General features: G+C 39.9%; 1 protein-coding gene across 1 annotated transcript in view; it reads left to right on the top strand.

The window, feature by feature from the left end:
• The window catches only part of mogat2 (monoacylglycerol O-acyltransferase 2), a 66,900-nt gene that overhangs the window by 35,432 nt on the left and 9,903 nt on the right, over positions 1 to 21,565 (top strand). The window contains exons 3-5 of the mRNA XM_061898150.1: positions 5,181 to 5,385; positions 14,256 to 14,430; positions 16,265 to 16,464. Coding sequence (XP_061754134.1) covers positions 5,181 to 5,385; positions 14,256 to 14,430; positions 16,265 to 16,464 — 580 coding nt within the window. The remainder of the gene's footprint in view (positions 1 to 5,180; positions 5,386 to 14,255; positions 14,431 to 16,264; positions 16,465 to 21,565) is intronic.

The raw sequence follows: 21,565 nt of genomic DNA, 5'->3' as shown, positions 1-21,565 counted from the left end.
TCTTAAGTGCACAGGAAGCCAGTGCAGGTGAGCCAGTATAGGCGTAATATGATCAAACTTTCTTGTTCTTGTCAAAAATCTAGGAGCCACATTTTGTATCAACTGTAATCGTTTAATGCTAGACATGGGGAGACCCGAAAATAATACGTTACAGTAATCGAGACGAGACGTAACAAACGCATGGATAATGATCTCAGCGTCTTTAGTGGACAAAATGGAGCGAATTTTTGCGATATTACGGAGATGAAAGAAGGCCGTTTTAGGAACGCTTTTAATGTGTGACTGAAAAGCGCTGTATTAAATCAATAGAAGTATCGGACAAGACTCAAGGCAAGGCCTGGGCAATTATTTTGACTGGGGGGGCCACATTTAGAGAAAAAAATGTGTCTGGGGGCCGGTATATCTATTTTTAGGAACACTAATACAAAACCTCACAATAATGTCTGATTGAATGCTAAAAACGTTATGACGGACCGCCTTGAAAAAATGTATGGGATTTTACAATTTTCTATGAAGGATACAACACTGAATATTGACAACAAATAAACGTCACACCCCCTCTCGATTGACATATTTTACAATCAAGCGAAATGCAACAAAAATGCAACAAACAGCAAAATATGAACGCGAAGGGTAAAAAGAACCCCACCTACAATCCGATATATTCGATATATCACTAAGCTTGAGAACTTTATTGTAAAAATCTCCTTCCGCATCTGTCCATGACACCCGCATTTCAGGCTGGTCGCTCTGGAAACACTCTGTGGAAACGCTCCCCACCCACACAGCTTGGTGCCTCGTCTGAGCTGCTGTGACGTAGATTATCACAGCAACTAATTAAATGACCATAGTAACTAGTATATCATGCAAAAGCGCAGATTCCAACTACTGAAATACTTTGTATAGTTGAAGACTTACGGTCATTTCAAAACATCACTGCACATTATAATGGCAGCTACACTTTCCATCTTAAAGATTTAAAGATATTATTTGTAAATCTCGGCGGGCCAGATTGAAAAGCTTAACGGGCCGCATGTGGCTCCCGGGCCTTAATTTGCCCAGGTCTGCTCAAAGCCTTAATCGGGGTAAAGTGAAAAAAAAAAAACAGTTGTATTGGGACACCCCTACAGAAAAGTCCGTTTAGTAACAGAACGGTGAGTGGGTCTGGTTGTGTTATTGTTAGGTGGGTACTCAGTGGTGTTTTGATGACCACAGGACACTAGGGTCCAAAGAACAAATCGTTTGTGAAACGAGGATAACATACACATGTATGACACTGACCATGTGCTCTGTAGTTGTACAGTAACCAGGTATAAATACTTCATTATTGTCCATAAGTCGCTTTCTAATGGTTGTACTTTGCTATTTCTATTAGGGCCAACTTTTACCTGTGCTATATTTGTAAAAGAAAATGCATACATTTGCCCAATCCCCATGTTCACCCTTATTCACTACCACTAACCCTCACACACTTCAAGGGGTAGAGCTTTGTAATTTTCTCTAGGAAGTGGGACGCCACTTGCTATATCTCTGCATAATTTACATGAGGGCACATAAGCGACTGCATAGTTACAATTGTACAAACGTCCCACCTTGAGTTGTCCCGACACCAATAGTTTGGTACCAAAATGTTGTTGTTGTTGAATGACTGAAGCTGTACATAAAACAAGAATGGGAAAGAATTCCACTTTCAAAGCTTCAACAATTATACTCAGTTCCCAAACGTATTTTGAGTGTTGTTAAAAAAAAAGGTGATGTAACACAGTGGTGAACATGCCCTTTCCCAACTACTAATTCTAAGTTATTATTATTTGCAAAAAAAATAAATAAAGTTTATAAGTTTGAACATCAAATATCTTGTTTTTGTTGTGCATTCAATTGAATATGGTTTGGAAAGGATTTGCAAATCATTGTTTTCTGTTTTTATTTACCTCTAACACCATTTCCCAACTGAAATGGAAACAGGTTTTGTATATTGTTATGTATTTCAATACGTTTCAATACTTCTCAAACTAAAGGCGACCACTAAAAATGACAATATTGGCATCATTTTAACAGAAAAATATTATGATAAAACTATTATCAAACATATGTTTCTTATTGCACTCAGTGCACAATATTAGAAGATTGAAATTCAAATTAAAAGGTGCACGAAACACATGGGCTTTTCTTAGTGCACTCAGAGAACAGTTTACTATTATTTTGCATATTACATATAGCTGTGTTGTTCAACTGGCGGCTCGTGAGCCACATCCGGCCCGCCAAAGCTTTTCCATTTGGCCCACAGAACGTCACGCTCATAGACTTGATTAAACCATTAAAATTAGACTTGATCATGTATGCAGTAATCCCGGCATCGCGCAGGGGGCAATGGCGAGGCATATGTGTCACAGTGAAGCAGTGGGGAGAGTGGAAGAAGACTGCTCATTCAAACCCTGGGGAAAAAAATCCAAATAAATTGCAATAATCTGACTTTAAACAACAACTAGACAACAATGTATGAAAGTTCTGCCCCAAGCAAGTGCTTCAGTCATTGTTTTCTGGTGGACCCTCTAAGCGTTGATCCAGACAAGCAGCAACAATGGTAGAAATCCCAGCGTGTAAGCTTTAATCACCAATGAGTTGACTGATGAACATCCATCCATCCATTTCCCACCGCTTAATCCCTTTGGGGTCGCGGGGGGTGCTGGAGCCTATCTCAGCTACAATCGGGCGGAAGGCGGGTTACACCCTGGACATGTTGCCATTTCATCGATGCTGATGAACATTATCACGTAATTTATTCTGAAAGTATGAATGACAACAAATAAAGATAGAATATTATTAACCGCAACATTTAAGTGTAAAATAAACCCAAGAACATTGTGATGTGTACATTTGCAGAATGTGCTTGTTCTATTTTTAAACAAAGAAAACAAACGGAAGTTTTGTTTATTTTTAAGTTGTCGTGCCGTGATTTTACCAGATTTTTCTCCACGTGGCCCCTGATCTAAAATGAGTTTGACACCCCTAGTAACTACATAAATCACATTATGCAAACAATGTGTAACTGCCAAAAAAGTGAGAAGTTAAAAGGGTGCCTAAAGGAGCTCCTAACGCTAGCGAGCTATAGCTGCCAGGAAATGACATTGCAATAGTTAGTTGCAACTTGTCGCGAAAATTGTCAACAACATGCATTGTCACACTAGGGCAGTAGGTGGGGAGGAACAAGAAACCATGCTAACCCCTAAGCTAGCTTGAATGTAAAGTGGCAAAACAACAGAAGAAAACATGCTTAGTAGTTTATCTTGAACCACGTTCAGTAAATTAGCAAGTTGATTCATACACGTATAGAACAAGAATAATACAACAACTGCAATGAGTGTACTTGTCTGTACAACAGAAGGAACAACCTGTATTTTGAAATGGTTCCATTGTCATTTGTAAATGTCAAATAATACACTAAGGCACAATATATATTGCGATAATTATTTTTTACATCAATTGTATGGCTCTTCCTACTGTCAACCCTGACGTTTTCCCTAGAAAACTGACTTATTTTCTCTTCCAGTTCCTGCCGTACACTTTTCTCTTACCATTGATGAACCTCATTCATGGGGTGCTGAATCTATCTATTCACATAGGATAGGATAGTATAGGATAGGATAGTACAACGAAACTTTGTTTTCAACACAAACCTGTTCAAGATTAGACAAATAAACAGTGTACAGGGTTACAGAAGAAGAACGCTGATGGGTCGCCAAAAGGCACCCCGTAAAAGATGGGGAAAAGGTAAACGCTGGGGATGGATGAGTAAAAAAATACAATCAATCTGGGCTCCTAACGGGGCCCAGTCTGGAGTGGGAAAAAAACCTACATAGCAAAGCACATATACATATTACAACATACATCTCGAGATATCTAGCAACAGAGGGAAGGTAGTTCAAGGTGATGGTGGTAGGCCGCAGCTTTCAGGCGCTGACCATCCATTCATCACCCCTATGGGATTTGCGTCGAGGGCTTTGGGTGGGTGGGGTGTGGTGGTGGGTGGGGGGGTGGGGGAGGGGGGGTGGTGTATGTGTGGCGTATATTTTTGTGGATGTGTGTGTGCGTGTGTGTGTGTGTGTGTGTGTGTACGTGTGTAAGCCCGTAGTGTGTCTCTGTTCCGCGGCCTTGATGTATTGCAGTCGCTTTTCCAAAGTCAACAACAACATGTGTGTGTCCATGAAAGACAAAAAGGGAGTTTGTTGTGTCTTTACTGCGCTGTCCTTCAGGAGAGTCTCGAAGACAGGGAAACAATCCAAGTTAGAATGTTTTTTAGGCGGGTGAAAATAAAATTTGCTTTTTACTCTAAAATTGTCTATGACTAGTCCTCAAAACTGCGGGGTAGACAGTCTGATGTAATCCACATCCTCCAATCCGCATCCTTCAATCATTTGTAGCAGCTTTGGGGTACTTTGAAGACTGCCAGCAACTTCCAATTTGTCGACAAACCAGAGCAACGCTTACTCCAATCAGCAGATGTCCTGTTGTCATAATTCCGAATAGGTGGATATCTTCACGTCCTCGACAGAAAAGGGTCGCCAGGCACGCGGCATACCTTCTTCTCCCAAAAGTCCGTCGTGTGTCCAGCAACAACCGCTTCGTCACGACAGCAGATTCCTCCAAATCCAAGATCTTGTCAATTTTGTTGAGGCCAGTTAAATAGTTCCAATGTTTAGATTTGGAGAGCAGTGCAAAAAGAGGCAACAAGAAAGTTAAGACAAGACAAAAAAAGAAGCAAGCAGGAGAGATAAGGGAGAGGAAAGGGGAGCGTCCACCCTCGATGAGTGCCAGAGAGAAATACATCCGAATTCCTATCATTATTTATTCATGTTTTTTAAGAATTAATTTCATGTATTTATTTATTCATTTGAAATATATATATATATATACATATATATATATATATGTATATATATTTTTTTTTTTTTTTTTTTTTTTTTTTTCTACATTATCTCCTCGCTCACTCGCTACACGGACATTTCATACGTCAGCAGCCAAGCGGCCTTTTTGTTACTTGTAACATCTTTTGAAAAGGTAAATTATCATTTCAACAAAATCGGTTTGAACCACGAAAAATTTGTATGTAAATTGGAAAATTCGCATCCCGACTCATTCATGTCTCAAGCTTCAACACTATATTCTCTCATTTTCCCCAGTTGCTGAAAACAGCTGACCTGGACCCAAGACAGAACTATGTCATAGGCTTCCACCCGCACGGCATCCTGGTGGCCGGAGCCTTTACCAATTTCTGCACCTACAGTACTGGGTTCCAGCAGCTCTTTCCAGGCATTACCAGCCACCTGCTCATGCTGCCTCTTTGGTTCCGAGCCCCTTTCTTCAGAGACTACATCATGTGTGCAGGTTAGTTCCACACTTACTTTCATTTCAAATTAAATCTCTTTTAATAAAGTGCTTATTTACAAACCCCGTTTCCATATGAGTTGGGAAATTGTGTTAGATGTAAATATAAACGGAATACAATGATTTGCAAATCATTTTCAACCAGTATTCAGTTGAATATGCTACAAAGACAACATATTTGATGTTCAAACTGATAAACATTTTTTTCCCTGCAAATAATCTTTAACTTTAGAATTTGATGCCAGCAACATGTGACAAAAGAAGTTGTCAAAGGTGGCAATAAATACTGCTAAAGTTGAGGAATGCTCATCAAACACCTATTTGGAACATCCCACAGTTGTGCAGGCTAATTGGGAACAGTTGGGTGCCATGATTGGGTATAAAAGCAGCTTCCATGAAATGCTAAGTAATTCACAAACAAGGATGGGGCGAGGGTCACCAATTTCTAAGCAAATTGTCTAAAAGTTTGAGAACAACATTTCTCAACGAGCTATTGCAAGGAATTTAGGGATTTTACCATCTACGGTTCGTAAAATTATCAAAAGGTTCAGAGAATCTGGAGAAATCACTGCACGTAAACGATGATATTACAGACCTTTGATCCCTCAGGCGGTACTGCATCAAAAACCGACATCAGTGTGTAAAGGATATCACCACATGGGCTGAGGAACACTTCAGAAAACCACTGTCAGTAACTACAGTTCGTCGCTACATCTGTAAATGCAAGTTAAAACTCTACTATAGAAAGCGAATGGCATTTATTAACAACACCGAGGAACGCCGCCAGATTTGCTGGGCCCGAGCTCATCTAAAATGGACTGATGCAAAGTGTAAAAGTGTTCTGTGGTCTGACGAGTCCACATTTCAAATTATATTTGGAAACTGTTGACCTGGTGTCCTCTGGAACAAAGAAGAAAATGACCATCCGGATTGTTATAGGCGCAAAGTTCAAAAGCCAGCATCTGTAATGGTATGGAGGTGTATTTGTGCCCAAAGCATGGGTAACTTACACATCTGTGAAGGCACCATTAATGCTGAATGGTCCATACAGGTTTTGGAACAACATATGTTGTCATCCAAGCAACGTTATTATGGACGCCCCTGCTTATTTCAGCAAAACAATGCCAAGCCATGTGTTACAACAGCGTGGCTTCGTAGTAAAAGAGTGTGGGTACTTTCCTGGCCCGCCTGCAGTCCAGACTTGTCTCCCATTGAAAATGTGTGGCGCATTATGAAGCGTAAAATACGACAACAAGACTGTTGAACAACTTAAGCTGTACAACAAGCAAGAATGGTAAAGAAGTCCACTTTCAAAGCTTCAACACTTAGTTTCCTCAGTTCCCAAACATTTATTGAGTGTTGTTAAAAGAAAATGTGATGTAACACAGTGGTGAACATGCCCTTTCCCAACTACTTTGGCACGTGTTGCAGCCATGAAATTCTAAGTTAATTATTATTTGCCAAAAAAAAAAAGTTTATGAGTTTGAACATCAAATATCTTGTCTTTGTAGTGCATTCAATTGAATATGGGTTTAAAAGGATTTGCAAATCATTGTATTTACATTTAACACAATTTCCCAACTCATATGAAAACGGGGTTTGTACTACAACAGGGGTCTGTCGCATGCGGCTCTTTAGCGCCTTCTTAGTTGCTCCTGGAACTTTTCAAAAATGTATGAAAATAGAAAAATATGAGGAAAAAATATATTTTTGTTTTAATAGGGTTTTTCTCAGAGGACGATCCCACTATTTATATTAAAGGTTAACTGAAATGAGATGTTCTTAATTAAACAGGGATAGCAGGTCCATTCTATGTGTCATACTTGATCATTTCGCGATATTGCCATATTTTTGCTGAAAGGATTTAGTAGAGAACATCCACGATAAAGTTCGCAACTTTTGGTCGCTAATAGAAAAGCCCTGCCTTTACCGGGAGTATGTGCGCGTGACGTCACGAGTTGCAGGGCTCCACACATATTCACATTGTTTTTAATGGGAGCCTCCAGCAGTAAGAGCAATTCGGACCGAGAAAACGACAATTTCCCCATTAAATTGAGCGAGGATGAAAGATTTGTGAATTAGGATATTGAAAGTGGACTCGAAAAAAAAAAAAATGACGGCTCCGGGCGGCGGCAAAGTGAGCATTTCAGATGAAATTAGACACATTTACTAGGATAATTCTGGAAGATCCCTTCTCTGCTTATTGTTTTATCAGTGTTTTAGTGTGATTTTAAAGATTTTAAAAGATTGTAAAGACATACCTCGAGGTCGGATGGCTACGGTGAACACGAAGTGTCTCAAAGAGAAGCCGAGGAGCCAAGCCCACAGCTGCCGCTGCTGCAGGGCGACGAATAATGCAATGATTTCTCCGGTAAGATGTATATCACAATTTCCCCATCCAAAAACATGCTGGTTGACAAAGAGAAAACATGTTGGCTTGACCGCTCCGCTTCACAACAAACAAAGAAACATCGGCTGTGTCTCGGTGCTAAAGACAGCTGCAATCCACCACTTTCCACCAACAGCATCATTCTTTATGGTCTCCATTATTAAATGAACAAATTGCAAAAGATTCAGCAACACAGTTGTCCAAAATACCGTGGAATTATGCGGTTAAAGCAGACAACTTTTAACCGTGTGTGGTGCTGGGATAATATTTCCTGACAGTCAGTGACGTCATGCATACGCGTCATCATTCCGCTACGTTTTCAACAAGAAACTCGCGGGAAATTTAAAATTGCAATTTAGTCAACTAAAAAGGCCGTATCGGCAGGTGTTGCAATGTTAATATTTCATTATTGATATATAAAGTATCAGACTGAGCGGTCGATAGTAGTGGGTTTCAGTAGGCCTTTAAAGATGCTTTTCTGATGAGAGTATTTGGCGAGTGCCATTTTGTCCTACTAATTTTGGCAGTCCTTGAACTCACCGGAGTTTGTTTACATGTACAACTTTATTGTTTTACGCCGCTCTTTCTTAGTCTCATTTCTTCCACCAAACTATTTATGCTGTGTGTGAATGTACAAATGTGAGCTTTGTTGATGTTATTGACTTGTGTGTAGTGCTAATCAGGCATATGTGGTCAGTGCAAGACTTCAAGCTAATCAATACTAACATGCTATTCAGGATAGCTTTATGTACATATTGCATCATTATGCCTCATTTGTATGTATATTTGTGCTCATTTACTTTCCTCTGTCCTCTGTCTATTTAATTTATATCTGCATTTCTAATGACATATTATCTATAAGTAATATTGCCTGCATTTCAGCTTGCAGAGACTGTTATAAATCCAATCGAAGAAGACAGCCCGCCATTTGCTTTAACTTGGACCATTGGCTATTCTAAGCCAGTATTATCTAAATATTATCTTACTCTCTGAGAAGCCTCTGTTTTACTAATGTTTTCCAATGTTGTTAAAATGGGTAAAATAAATACTGTATTTCAGCATTTCTGTCAACGAAGATTTGTGTCAGACTGCGACACAGTCATTTTGATAGAAGGCTAATATGGACACTTACGACACGTGTTTCCTTCATTATGACACTTATTTACCACTTTTCATTTTTTGTGGCTCTAGACAGATTTTTTTTTTGTAGTTTTGGTCCAATATGGCTCTTTCAACATTTTGGGTTGCCAACCCCTGTACTAGAGATAGAACGGTCAATGAAACAAACCGAAGCTCTTCAGTTGACCCAACAGTCAGGTTTTTTTTTCGTTTTTTTCCTCGTTAATGGAACGGCAAGCGGAATTGGCCAATAAATGATGAAAACAGATTCTACTAAAGACAGTAAGTCGTGGAAACTGATGTAATGTGACTGAAATAAAAACAAAAATAAAGACTTATCTCACGAGCAGTTTAGCTCGCCGTCTGGACTCTTGTCATTCCTTAAAAAACAATTATACCAAAAACTACAAAACTCATCTTTTATCAATCAGTGTCAATCAATGTTTACTTATATAGCCCTAAATCACTAGTGTCTCAAAGGGCTGCACAAACCACTACGACATCCTCGGTAGGCCCACATAAGGGCAAGGAAAACTCACACCCAGTGGGACATCGGTGACAATAATGACCCAGTGGGACGTCGGTGACAATGATGACTATGAGAACCTTGGAGAGGAGGAAAGCAATGGATGTCGAGCGGGTCTAACATGATACTGTGAAAGTTCAATCCATAATGGATCCAACACAGTCGCGAGAGTCCAGTCCAAAGCGGATCCAACACAGCAGCGAGAGTCCCGTTCACAGCGGAGCCATCAGGAAACCATCCCAAGCGGAGGCGGATCAGCAGCACAGAGATGTCCCCAGCCGATACACAGGCAAGCAGTACATGGCCACCGGATCGGACTGGACCCCCTCCACAAGGGAGAGTGGGACATAGAAGAAAAAGAAAAGAAACGGCAGATCAACTGGTCTAAAAAGGGAGTCTATTTAAAGGCTAGAGTATACAAATGAGTTTTAAGGTGAGACTTAAATGCTTCTACTGAGGTGGCATCTCGAACTGTTACCGGGAGGGCATTCCAGAGTACTGGAGCCCGAACGGAAAACGCTCTATAGCCCGCCGACTTTTTTTGGGCTTTGGCAATCACTAATAAGCCGGAGTCCTTTGAACGCAGATTTCTTGCCGGGACATATGGTACAATACAATCGGCAAGATAGGATGGAGCTAGACCGTGTAGTATTTTATACGTAAGTAGTTACTGCAAAGAGTTGAAGAATACCTAACTGAATTGTACGTGCCACTGGATTTCTCACAAACTTTATGACTACTTGTCGTCCAAAAGCTGATTGAAAATCACAGAAAAAACTTTGACCTGGAGCTACGGGGACAAGACCCTTGTCGGGTTAGCGATGCTACTGTATTAAAAAATTAATTAGGATCTTTTTTTCCTGGGACGGATAAGATTTGAGTAGTAATTTGTTTTAGCTGTGGTAAGAGAGTATTTATAGGTTGTTAAACTATCACTCCATGCTTGATGGAAAACATCAAGTTTGCGTTCCAGATTTCTACATGAGGGCTGTGGAAGACTCTTGCTTCCGGGTTCTCCGGACCACCAGGGATAGACATGACAGACTTGGTTTAGGTTCAACAATGTTTTATTTTTCAATAAACCTGAATGCTTTACAGCAATTTGTCTCTCCTTTCCACACAGTCTTTCTGTTGCCAGCAACGATATGTCCGTCTCTCTCTCCCGCCGCCTCCCGACTGCGGCCTTTTACAGAACAACAGGTGATTAGACAAACACTTTCAGCTGTGTCATCCAATCACCTGTCGCCAACCTCGAGGCCGGCCCTGCCACACCCCGCTTCCCCGCAGGCGCACAGGCCACGCCCATCACAAGGGCCTTTTGGGGCCTTTTTTAGCTTTAGCGGTGCTAAACTATCAATGGCGTTGCGCAAGGCATCTTTAAAGTTGCTAGCGAGGTTACTGATAGAGCCCACATCATTTGGGAATTGTGCCAACACCGAGGGCAGTAGACCAGCAAGAGTCGTAGTTGTGACAACATTAATGTGGTGGCTGCTAAAGCATTGGTTATCGTAGTTTGTTGACAGTGAGTCAGGACTTCAAATTTTATAGGATAATAATCCGACAAATAAGGGAAAACTATAACTTTGGAGGTGGTGACAACCCGCACAACGACTGGATCAGGGGTCGGCAACCCAAAATGATGAAAGAGCCATATTGGACCAAAAATACAACAAAAAAAATCTGTCTGGAGCCGCAAAAAAATAAAACCCTTCTATAAGTGATACAATGAAGTCAACACTTGATATACGTGTCTATATTAGCCTACTATCAAAATGGCCACGTGTCCATCCATCCATTTTCTACCGCTTATTCCCTTTTGGGGTCGCGGGGGGCGCTGGCGCCTATCTCAGCTACAATCGGGCGGAAGGCGGGGTACACCCTGGACAAGTCGCCACCTCATCGCAGGGCCAACACAGATAGACAGACAACATTCACACTCACATTCACACACTAGGGCCAATTTAGTGTTGCCAATCAACCTATCCCCAGGTGCATGTCTTTGGAAGTGGGAGGAAGCCGGAGTACCCGGAGGGAACCCACGCATTCACGGGGAGAACATACAAACTCCACACAGAAAGATCCCGAGCCTGGATTTGAACCCAGGACTGCAGGACCTTCTGGCCACGTGTCGCTTACACAAATTTTCGTTGACAGATATGTTGAAATGTAAAATTTATTCTACACATTTTTACAACATTGGAGAATATTACTAAAATGCAGGCTTCTCAGAGGGTGAGATAACTCCTCTAAATTACTGGCTTAGACTGGCCAAAGGTATAGATGTGTATGTCCAACTTAAAGTAAACGGTCAGCTGTCTTCTAATGGAATTATGACAATCTTTGCAAGCTGGTTTACGTTTGCTGTGGTCTGGAACAACACAGCGCACAAAGAACTATCAGACATCCAGCCAATATTACATACAAATAAAATGTCATGAGAAATAAATACAGAGGACATACAGTAAGTAAAGGAAATTCAATTAACTCCAATATACCTACTAGTGAGGCATAATGATGCAATATGTACATACAGCTAGCCTAAATAGAATGTTAGCATCGATTAGCTTGCAGTAATGCACTAACTAAATATGCTTGATAAGCACTCAACACAACTCAATAACATCAAGGAATTATAAAAAGTTTGATGGACAAAATGACACAAAGAATGAGTGGCATAAAATATGTCTTTCCCTGGCATTGTTGAAGAATGTTATACATGTAAACAAACTACAGTGAGTTCAAGGACCGCCAAAAACATCGCTCTCAGAGAATCATATTTGATGTAAACAGTGGGATTTCTAACAATTAGGGAGGTTTGTGTCACGCTGTCCTCCTATAAAAACCCTATTAAAACAAAAATATATTTTTTCTCAATCTTTTTCTATTTTCATAGATTTTTGAAAAAGCTCCAGGGAGCCACTAGGGCGGCGTTAAAGAGCCGCATGCCGGTTGCAGACCCCTGGACTAGATCTATTGTATTACCGCCGCAATACATTTATTATTTTTGTAAGACCACAGCTATCAATTATAGTCTGGAGCACCACGCACGGAGGATCTGACAATGTATTCATAGGGACATTAAAATCCCACATTATATTTATATTATCTGCATGAGCCACTAGATCAGGGGTAGGGAACCTATGGATCTTGAGCCAGATCTGGCTCTTTTGATGACTGCATCTGGCTCTCAGATAAATCTTAGCTGACATTGCTTAACACGATAAGTAATGAATAATTCCGCTGGTAATCACAGTGTCAAAAATAACGTTCAAAATATAAAACATTTTCATGCATTTTAATCCATCCATCGGGTTTCTACCGCACCTGTTCATGAAGTTGCATTAATGGTAAGAAGTATTTTATTTAATGTTGGTTAGCTTCATAATAACAATGTTATTTAAAAAATAAGAGACTTATTATACTCTAAAAATGTTGGTCTTACTTAAAAGTGCAGGCATTTAGTTGTATACAGTCTTAAAAAAAATATTATATGGCTCTCACTGAAATACTTTTTAAAATATTTGGCTTGTATGGCTCTCTCAGCCAAAAAGGTTCCCGACCCCAGCACTAGATCATCAACAGAATCTGAAAATTTGCTAATGAAATTTGACTGCTCAGTGGCCTTGTGGTTAGAGTGTTTGCCCTGAGACTGAAAGGTCGTGAGTTCAAACATTTGCCGAGTCATACCAAAGACTATAAGAATAGGACCCATTGCCTCCCTGCTTGGCACTCAGCGTCTAGGGTTGGAATTGGGGGTTATATCACCAAAAATGATTCCTGAGCGAGGCCACCTCACTGCTCCCTTCCCCTCCCAGGGGGTGGACATGGGGATGGGTCAAGTGCAGAGGGTATTTCACCACACACGTTGGGACTTTAACTTTAAAGTCTGAATAGGGCCTAGGGCGGCAATAGATAACAGCCAGATAGAGAGGCAGCGGTGTGATGGACCTCATGGTAAGCATCTCAAATTATTTATATGTATTACTTAAGATAGGGCTAAGGTTAAGGTTTTCATTGGATACTAATGCGACCGTTCCACCCCTTTCAATGGGGCGGGTAATATGTGCACTCGTGAAGTTAGAAGGAGATGCCTCGTTAAGTGGAAAAAATTAATCTGGTTTTAGCCAAGTCTCACTGAGACCAATGACATTAAGATTTTTGTATCTAATGATCATTAGCTATCATTAGCTAATAACGTTTTGGGAGACAATAATCCGATGTTTTGAAAATATACAGTAGGTAGTGGGCTGTTTTGAGGCATTTTTGTTGATGGTATCTGTAGTACTGATATTAATAACTTTACGTCTTTTTCACCTCTAGGAATTGATATGAAGGGGATCCTGAGATTATTTACTTGCTGTTGCGATTGGACTTAATACTTTATAATGTGCCACCTCAGTAGAATGCATGTGTACCTCTGGAACAGTCATTACAGAAAAAAACATTCTAAGAGTTATGTATTATTCTACGAGAAATGCTATACAGTATGTGCAGGAATTTTCCAGCCTGTCACTGGTCTAGTTTAACTGACTACCTGGGCTGACAGTCACTGTAATTGCCTGTGTCCAAGTTTACCATAGTGTCGTTAGTCAAGTATGACTCGATGGTCAGACTAACATTGTTCAGAGGAAGCCCATTCCACAAGCTTGAAGTTGAGTCACAATCAAAACAAGGATTTCTAACCAAACAATTGGTTGTTTGCAAGTTTGCATATATATTTTAATTTGATTTTAATTTGCAAATCTTTTGTTTGATTGCATTAATTACAAATATATCAGGGCCATTTGATGTCTAAAGTTCCGCTGCATTTCATTTTGTTAATTGTGTTTGCTGCAGGCCTGATTCCATCCGACAAAGACAGTGCCAGCTATCCACTCCGGCGGCGGGGTGGCGGTAACGCCGTTGTAATAGCCGTGGGTGGGGCCCCGGAGGCCCTCGATGCCCACCCAGGGATGTACAACGTGCTCTTGGCAAAGAAAAAAGGCTTCATTAAAATGGCGATGGAGCACGGGTAAGCGCACAGGACTTGATTCTCCAAGGTTTTGTGGTTTCCTGAAAATACGTCAATGTCTTCTTCTTCTCACAACTCTTGCGGCTTGACTGTGGACTGGTTAAACAGAGGCTTATTCAAGTTTTTTGCATGCTATTTCCTGGGAGAGCATACCGTGTGATGCGGGATGAATCAAAGCTGTGTCCATCTTAGGTAGAATCTTGTCATTCCTCACGGCTTCAACTTTTTTAATGTCTGTCAAATTCTGTCTTCTTGTGCGTATCCGCCAGCCTATCAGTAACTCCATGTTTTTTAACAGTTACTGTTGTACCTTGGTTTTCGTACAACTAACTTTTCGTTTTACTCAGTTATCAAACAAGATTTTCCTATATGTACCCTCAACTGTGGTCCGTATGGGCTGCAGTGGTACTTAGTTGTAATACCCTTTTCCAACACTTGTGGCAGTAACGATGATCTCATCCATCCATCCATCCATTTTTCTACCGCTTATTCTCAAACAAACAGAAGTCTGGAGCTAAATTCATACGGACGTTTCCTAAGTGCAAAAATGATGACTAAAGTGGTGAAGCTTTTCATTAACAACTAAACTTTAGTGACAAAATAAATAAAAAAATACACATTTTTATTATTAGTTAGGGAGAATGTATTTGTCAATTGTCATTTTTGTTTTAAATGTGAGAATCTTTGCCGACACATTTAGGTCAGGGGATGTTCGAGAGGGGGCGGGGTCAAAGGCATCGTAACGTACGATAATTAATTATTACTGCACCATGTCAATTTATTTTTGCAGTATATTTGATTAGTATTTGTTGTTGTAATCAGTGTGACTTAAACCTTGATGATCATATTTGTTATTAACACATGCTTTCATATAAATTGTTTAGCCTGTTAAACTGTAACTATGGAGTACATATAATAAGAATAATAATACCATTAAAATCAACAGTAAAATTAGTAATTTAGAGACAATATTTTAGTGGGCTTTAGACTCAATCTGTGGTTAAAAAGATTGAAAACCCGTGCTATAGATAATGTTGCAATTTTCCATCCCATCAAGCGAGCATGCCTAATAAATAGAAAGCACTCAAAAGTAGGGCTTCACTTTTCAAAATGTGCTAGCATGATGCTAATTTACATTTGAAAAGCTATATACATGCTACTGAATAACATTGGTGATTATACAAGGCAGATGAAAACTACAGCTCACAGCTGGTGTGTAGGACTCAACAGAAGACAAGACTGGTGTATTCAATTTAATGCACAGTCTACTACAGCAACACACCCAGGACAAACTGAAATCTATGCAAATGAGACTCAGAGATGTAGGAAAACACGAGAATACAACTGAACAACACAGTTATTATTATCATCCATCCATCCATTTTCTACCGCTTATTCCCATCTCATCTTAAATGTTACATTTTAAAAAATGATTTTATAATTGAACTATTAACATTTATTATAACATGAACCCACACAAAAGTACCAACAAATGGTGACATTGATAACCAAAGTACAGGGAATTGTGAAATATGAAAGGTACCCATTCTTAATTTCTTGATTCTGCACCATAGAGCATTGTGGCTGTTGTACATTCATTTGTTTTACTTCAATAATAAGTGTGCGGCTTCTCTTCTCATCATTTTCCTGTGTAATTGTTTGTCCCAACATTTTGCAGATCCTTACTATGTTTAATTATTTATGTTTTATTTTTATTTTTTTTGTAGTCCCAACAATTGACTTGACTTTTTACAATGTCATTGTGTTTCATGGTCTATGACCGTTGAAATTAAATGAAAAGTCTGAAAGTTAGACAAACTCTTTTTTTTCCCAGAGCTCACCTTGTGCCAGCCTTTTCCTTTGGGGAGAATGAGGTTTTCGATCAAGTGGGAAACCAGAGAGGAACCTGGCTTCGAAGTATACAGGAAAAGCTGCAAAGCATCATGGGTATCTCCCTGCCTCTCTTCCACGCTCGTGGGATTTTCCAATATTCCTTTGGCCTCATGCCTTACAGAAAACCCATCCATACCATCGGTGAGTGAGTTTAAAGGCTTGATTGATTATTTTTTTTGTGATTTCCATGGCCTAAAAGGCCTGAATTTTTTAAAAGGGGAACATTATCACCAGACCTATGTAAGTGTCAATATATGCCTTGATGTTGCAGAAAAAAGACCATATATTTTTTTAACCGATTTCCGAACTCTAAATGGGTGAATTTTGGTGAATTAAACGCCTTTCTATTATTTGCTCTCGGAGCGATGACGTCACAATGTGACGTCACCTAGGTAGTCAACCGCCTTTTTCTCAAACACATTATAAACATTGAGTCAAATCAGCTGAGTTATTTTCCGTTTTTTCGACTGTTTTCCGTACCTTGGAGACATCATGCTTCGTCGGTGTGTTGTCGGAGGGTCTAACAACACGATCAGGGACGGATTCAAGTTGATTTACATAGAATGTGCATCGATTAGCACGGCATGCTAATTGATGCTAACATGCTATTTAGGCTAGCTGTATGTACATGTGTAGCTATATTTGCATCCAGCCTTTCCCTCCACCCACATTTAATGCCAAACAAACACTTACCAATCGACAGATTTAAGTCGCTCCTGTGTCACAGGATGCAAAAGTCCCTATCGTTTAGTCCGCACATTTTACCACCGATGCTAAGGCAGACATGGTACAGAGATGTATGGATATTCTGCAGATGCATTTCCAACGATAAAGTCAACGAAATCACAAAGTTGAGTTTTGTTGATGTTATTAACTTATGTGCTAATCAGACATATTTGGTCGCGGCATGACTGCCAGCTAATCGATGCTAACATGCTATTTAGGCTAGCTGTATGTACATTTGTAGCTATATTTGCATCCAGCGTTTCCCTCCACCCACATTTAATGCCAAACAAACACTTACAAATCGACGGATTTAAGTTGCTCCAGTGTCACAAGAAGTGAAAGTCCCGATCGTTTGGTCTGCACATTTTACCGGCGATGCTAAGGGAGACACTGCCGAATAGCGTCAATAGCTATTCGCTCAATAGCTTCAGTTTGTTCTTCAATTTCGTTTTTGCTATCTGCCTCCATACGTTTCAATACATGCGTAATCTGTTGAATCGCTTAAGCCCTTGAAATCCGAGTCTGAATCCGAGCTAATGTCGCTATATCTTGCTGTGCTATCCGCCTGGATAACATGTATATCACTGGATGACGTCACAGGTAAATGGACGGTGGCTTCACAGATAGCGAAAATCAGGCACTTTAAAGCCTCTTTTCGGGATATTCCATGATGGGTAAAATTTTGAAAAAAACTTTGAAAAATAAAATAAGCCACTGGGAACTGATTTTTATTGGTTTTAACCCTTCTGAAATTGTGATAATGTTTCCCTTTAATAACATTGAATTCACTTGTGATTTTATGAATTTCTTATCAATCTTTTAAGTGTTCTTTGTAGCATTGACCTCAAAAAGCACAGAATTTCCACAAGCATTTGATAACAAATACTGTATTGATGTTTTACTCATTAGATGGCAGCAAACCGCTTAGCTCATTGTCAAATTACTGTACTGTTTTAACTAGCAAAATCAGGATAACATATCTTTAAAACAATATGGTTGCGTCACAATCCGGTGTGTAAAAATGCAAGCAAACGGGATGACATAACAGACCTTGAAACGTGAAGCCCCTACACAGATTGTGTGGTCCTGTAAAGGACACAGAATTTAGAAGGTCGATTATTCTGCTCTACCAACCATCTCATTGGGAATGTGGCTTGGTGATCAAATAGAGATACAACTCCCAACATAAATGTTCATTGAATAAAATATAAGGACTCTTGAATACATACACATTGCAATGTGTCACAATAATAGCAAATTGATTGATTAAAAACTGTTATCCTAAACTAAAAACATGTATCCCAAACTTTTAAAAAAAAGCTGCTAGAGATTATGTTAGGAGCGGAATTAGATGGAACCCAAGGATGCAGAGACGTATTGTTTGTATACAAAAAGTTCTTCTTTTATTCTGGGCCTAAGGAGGATGTAGCCACAAAAACATGAAGCGATGGTGGAGCACAAAAACACACCTTAAAAACTACTTAGATAAATTCCAAAAACTAAACCAAAAGCGCCAGTAAAGACTAGGAATAATACTGACAGATAAGATAAAAAATAAAAGAGCAAAGTACGAAAATAAATCTCTAGGCGAGGCTAGGAAACATACTTCAAGAATGAAGTAAAACAGAAACACAAAATTATAAACTGAAGGCGCTAGTCGGGGCTAGGTTAACAGGCGAACCTGTAAGATGCACAAGCCAAACACGAGGTTTAGTAAGTGAGACGAGAATGACAGTCATGCGTGAGAAACAGCAGTAACCACAAAGTACCGGTGCTAACGGGCCATAAGCAACCAGTTAATAAAGGCACGCTAATCAACCTCAGGTGTGTTGGATTGACCAGGGTTAGCTGCACTCCAGACTGTGGATGAGAGAGAGAGTCAATCTGATGTGCAAATCGACATACAAACAAGATCATGAAACTTCAGTTTACCACAGAATCCGCCATTTTAGGCCACAACAATCTTTAAAAAAGCCAGTAACATCCTTGAGTGGGGGCAGCACGGTGGTATACAGGGGTTAGGACGTGTGCGTCACAACACAAAGGTCTTGGGTTCAATCCTGGGGTTTGGATTTTTCTGTGTGGAGTTTGCATGTTCTCCCCGTGACTGCATGGGTTCCCTCCGGGTACTCCGACTTCCTCCCACCTCCAAAGACATGCACCTGGGGATAGGTTGATTGGCAACACTAAATTGGCCCTAGTGTGTGAATGTGAGTGTGAATGTTGTCTGTCTATCTGTGTTGGCCTTGTGATGAGGTGGCAACTTGTCCAGGGTGCAACCCGCCTTCTGCCCGAGTGCAGCTGAGATAGGCTCCAGCACCCCCATGACCCCAAAAGGGATAAGCGGTAGAAAATTGATGGATGGATGGATGAATGGATGGATTTAATTTAAACTTAAACAAGATGAAAATTAGCTAAATCTGAGAAAAGTGAGTTAAATCTTACAAAATTGAATCTGAGAAATGTATAAACTAGAAAAGTGTGACGGAACTTTTACATTCAGCACCCCATACCAGTAGAGTGGAAAAACAAGTTGACTTTATGTGCTTATATCATTGTATCCATCAAACCAAATCCAATTGTATCTACAATCCGCAAAGCATGAGAAGATACGGTCTAAACATAACAAAATGCCTCAAATTCAGTCGGCCTTTTTGAATATTCCGTTCCAAATAGCTTCGGCAACGGTGTAGTAACACTTCTGCATTCGGACCATACCATCGGATCAGTCATACTGGAAATACGCGAAAATTAGAAGGATACACAATCCTTATGTAAGACAAGAACACATATGCTTGTTTTTCTATGCATTCGAAATGGTTAAATAAATTGCGTCAACAGAGAGCAGACCTGGGCAATTATTTTGACTCGGGGGGCCAAATTTTGAGAAAAAAATGTGTCCGGGGGCCGAATTTATTTTTAGGAACACTAATACAAAACCTTACAATAATGTCTGATTGAATGCTAAAATTGTTATGACAGACCGCCTTTAAAACGGAATGGAATTTCACATTTTTTTACTGAACGAGACACCCAGAATGTACATGAAAAAGAAAAGTGAGATTTACAATATTAACTATGAACGATAAAACACTGAATATTGACAACATTTGAACGTCACACCCCCTCTCCATCAACATATACAAACACGGCAAAATATGATCGCCAAAGGTAAAAAATCTAAATAAAAACATCTACTATCTGATATATCTGATATATCACTAATCTGTAGAACTTTGTTGTAAAAATCTCCTTCTGCATCCGTCCCTGACACCCACATTTCAGGCTATGGAAACACTCTGTGGAAACTCTCCCAACCCACACTGCTTGGTGCCTCGTCTGAGCTGCTGTGACTTGGATTACCATAGTAACTAATTAGATTACCATAGTAAATAGTATATCATGCAAAAGTGCAGATTGCAACCATTAAAAGACTTAATATAGTTCAAGACTTACGGTCATAAGAAAACATCACTGCACATCATAATGGCAGCTGCGCTTTCCATCTTAAAAATCTAAACAAAAAAAATTATTTGGGAATGTCCGGCGGGCCACATTGAAAAGTTTAACGGGCCGCATGTGGACCCCGGGCTTTAATTTGCCCAGGTCTGAGATAGAGGGTCCTCTTTTGTGCCTATTATACCCCCTAATAAACATCCAGAAAGCACCAACAATACTCCATCTACATTTGATGATATAAAAATTAACCAAATATGAGTGGTATTGTTATTATAAGCGCCAACGCAGACAGCTTATTTTAGCGGCACATTGATTGCAGTGAGCTAATGCTAGTTTTAGATTAAGGCCACACTAAGCCGGTGGCTGCTTCTGCTTCGTCTCATACTTGCTAAAGTAAATTCTAGATTATAATTAATGCATCCCTCACCTGGTAGCAGAAAAATATGGCCGTGGACTGACAGGCTGGTCGACTTTGATATTCCCCCAAGATGGCGAAAAACACATAATTGCGGCATCTTTTTTTAACCCTTCGTGACGATTGTGATTGAATCTTCATCTAAACGGGACTATGTGAGCGTCCCGTCGGTCAGCATTCTGGCGAAAGTTAAAGTTGAAGAGTAAGTGTTTGTTTTTTAATGGTTTAGTATGGTTAGTTTGTATATTTAGCACCTAGCAATGCTGCTAATGCTATAATATTTCCATAAAGCTGCATCCCCGTTTAACAGTCGGCGTCTAAAAATTGTTGCTCATCCTCTTTGTGTTCACGCTCAAAAATATATTCGGTTCTGGATCAAAACTTTTCCCAAAGTAATCGTTGGCTCTTACAAAGTCTGCTTGATTAGCATTGTTGTCGATGGGGAAGGGATCGGTGGTTTCCATCACAACGTCACGGATCACGTGACTGGCTTCCTAATTGACTCAAAATTGCTCGAGAATATCTGTGAGATTGATATTCTTTAAATCATATTTATTTATCCGCAAACTTTAAAAGTCTTTTGGTGTCATAAATCAGATATATTTGATAATAGGTTCCATTAATAGCCAACTTGTTTTTCCA

This window comes from Nerophis ophidion, linkage group LG04 (assembly GCF_033978795.1).
Source record: "Nerophis ophidion isolate RoL-2023_Sa linkage group LG04, RoL_Noph_v1.0, whole genome shotgun sequence".
Taxonomy (NCBI): Eukaryota; Metazoa; Chordata; class Actinopteri; order Syngnathiformes; family Syngnathidae; genus Nerophis; species Nerophis ophidion.
This window is presented reverse-complemented; position numbering and strand designations above follow the sequence as displayed.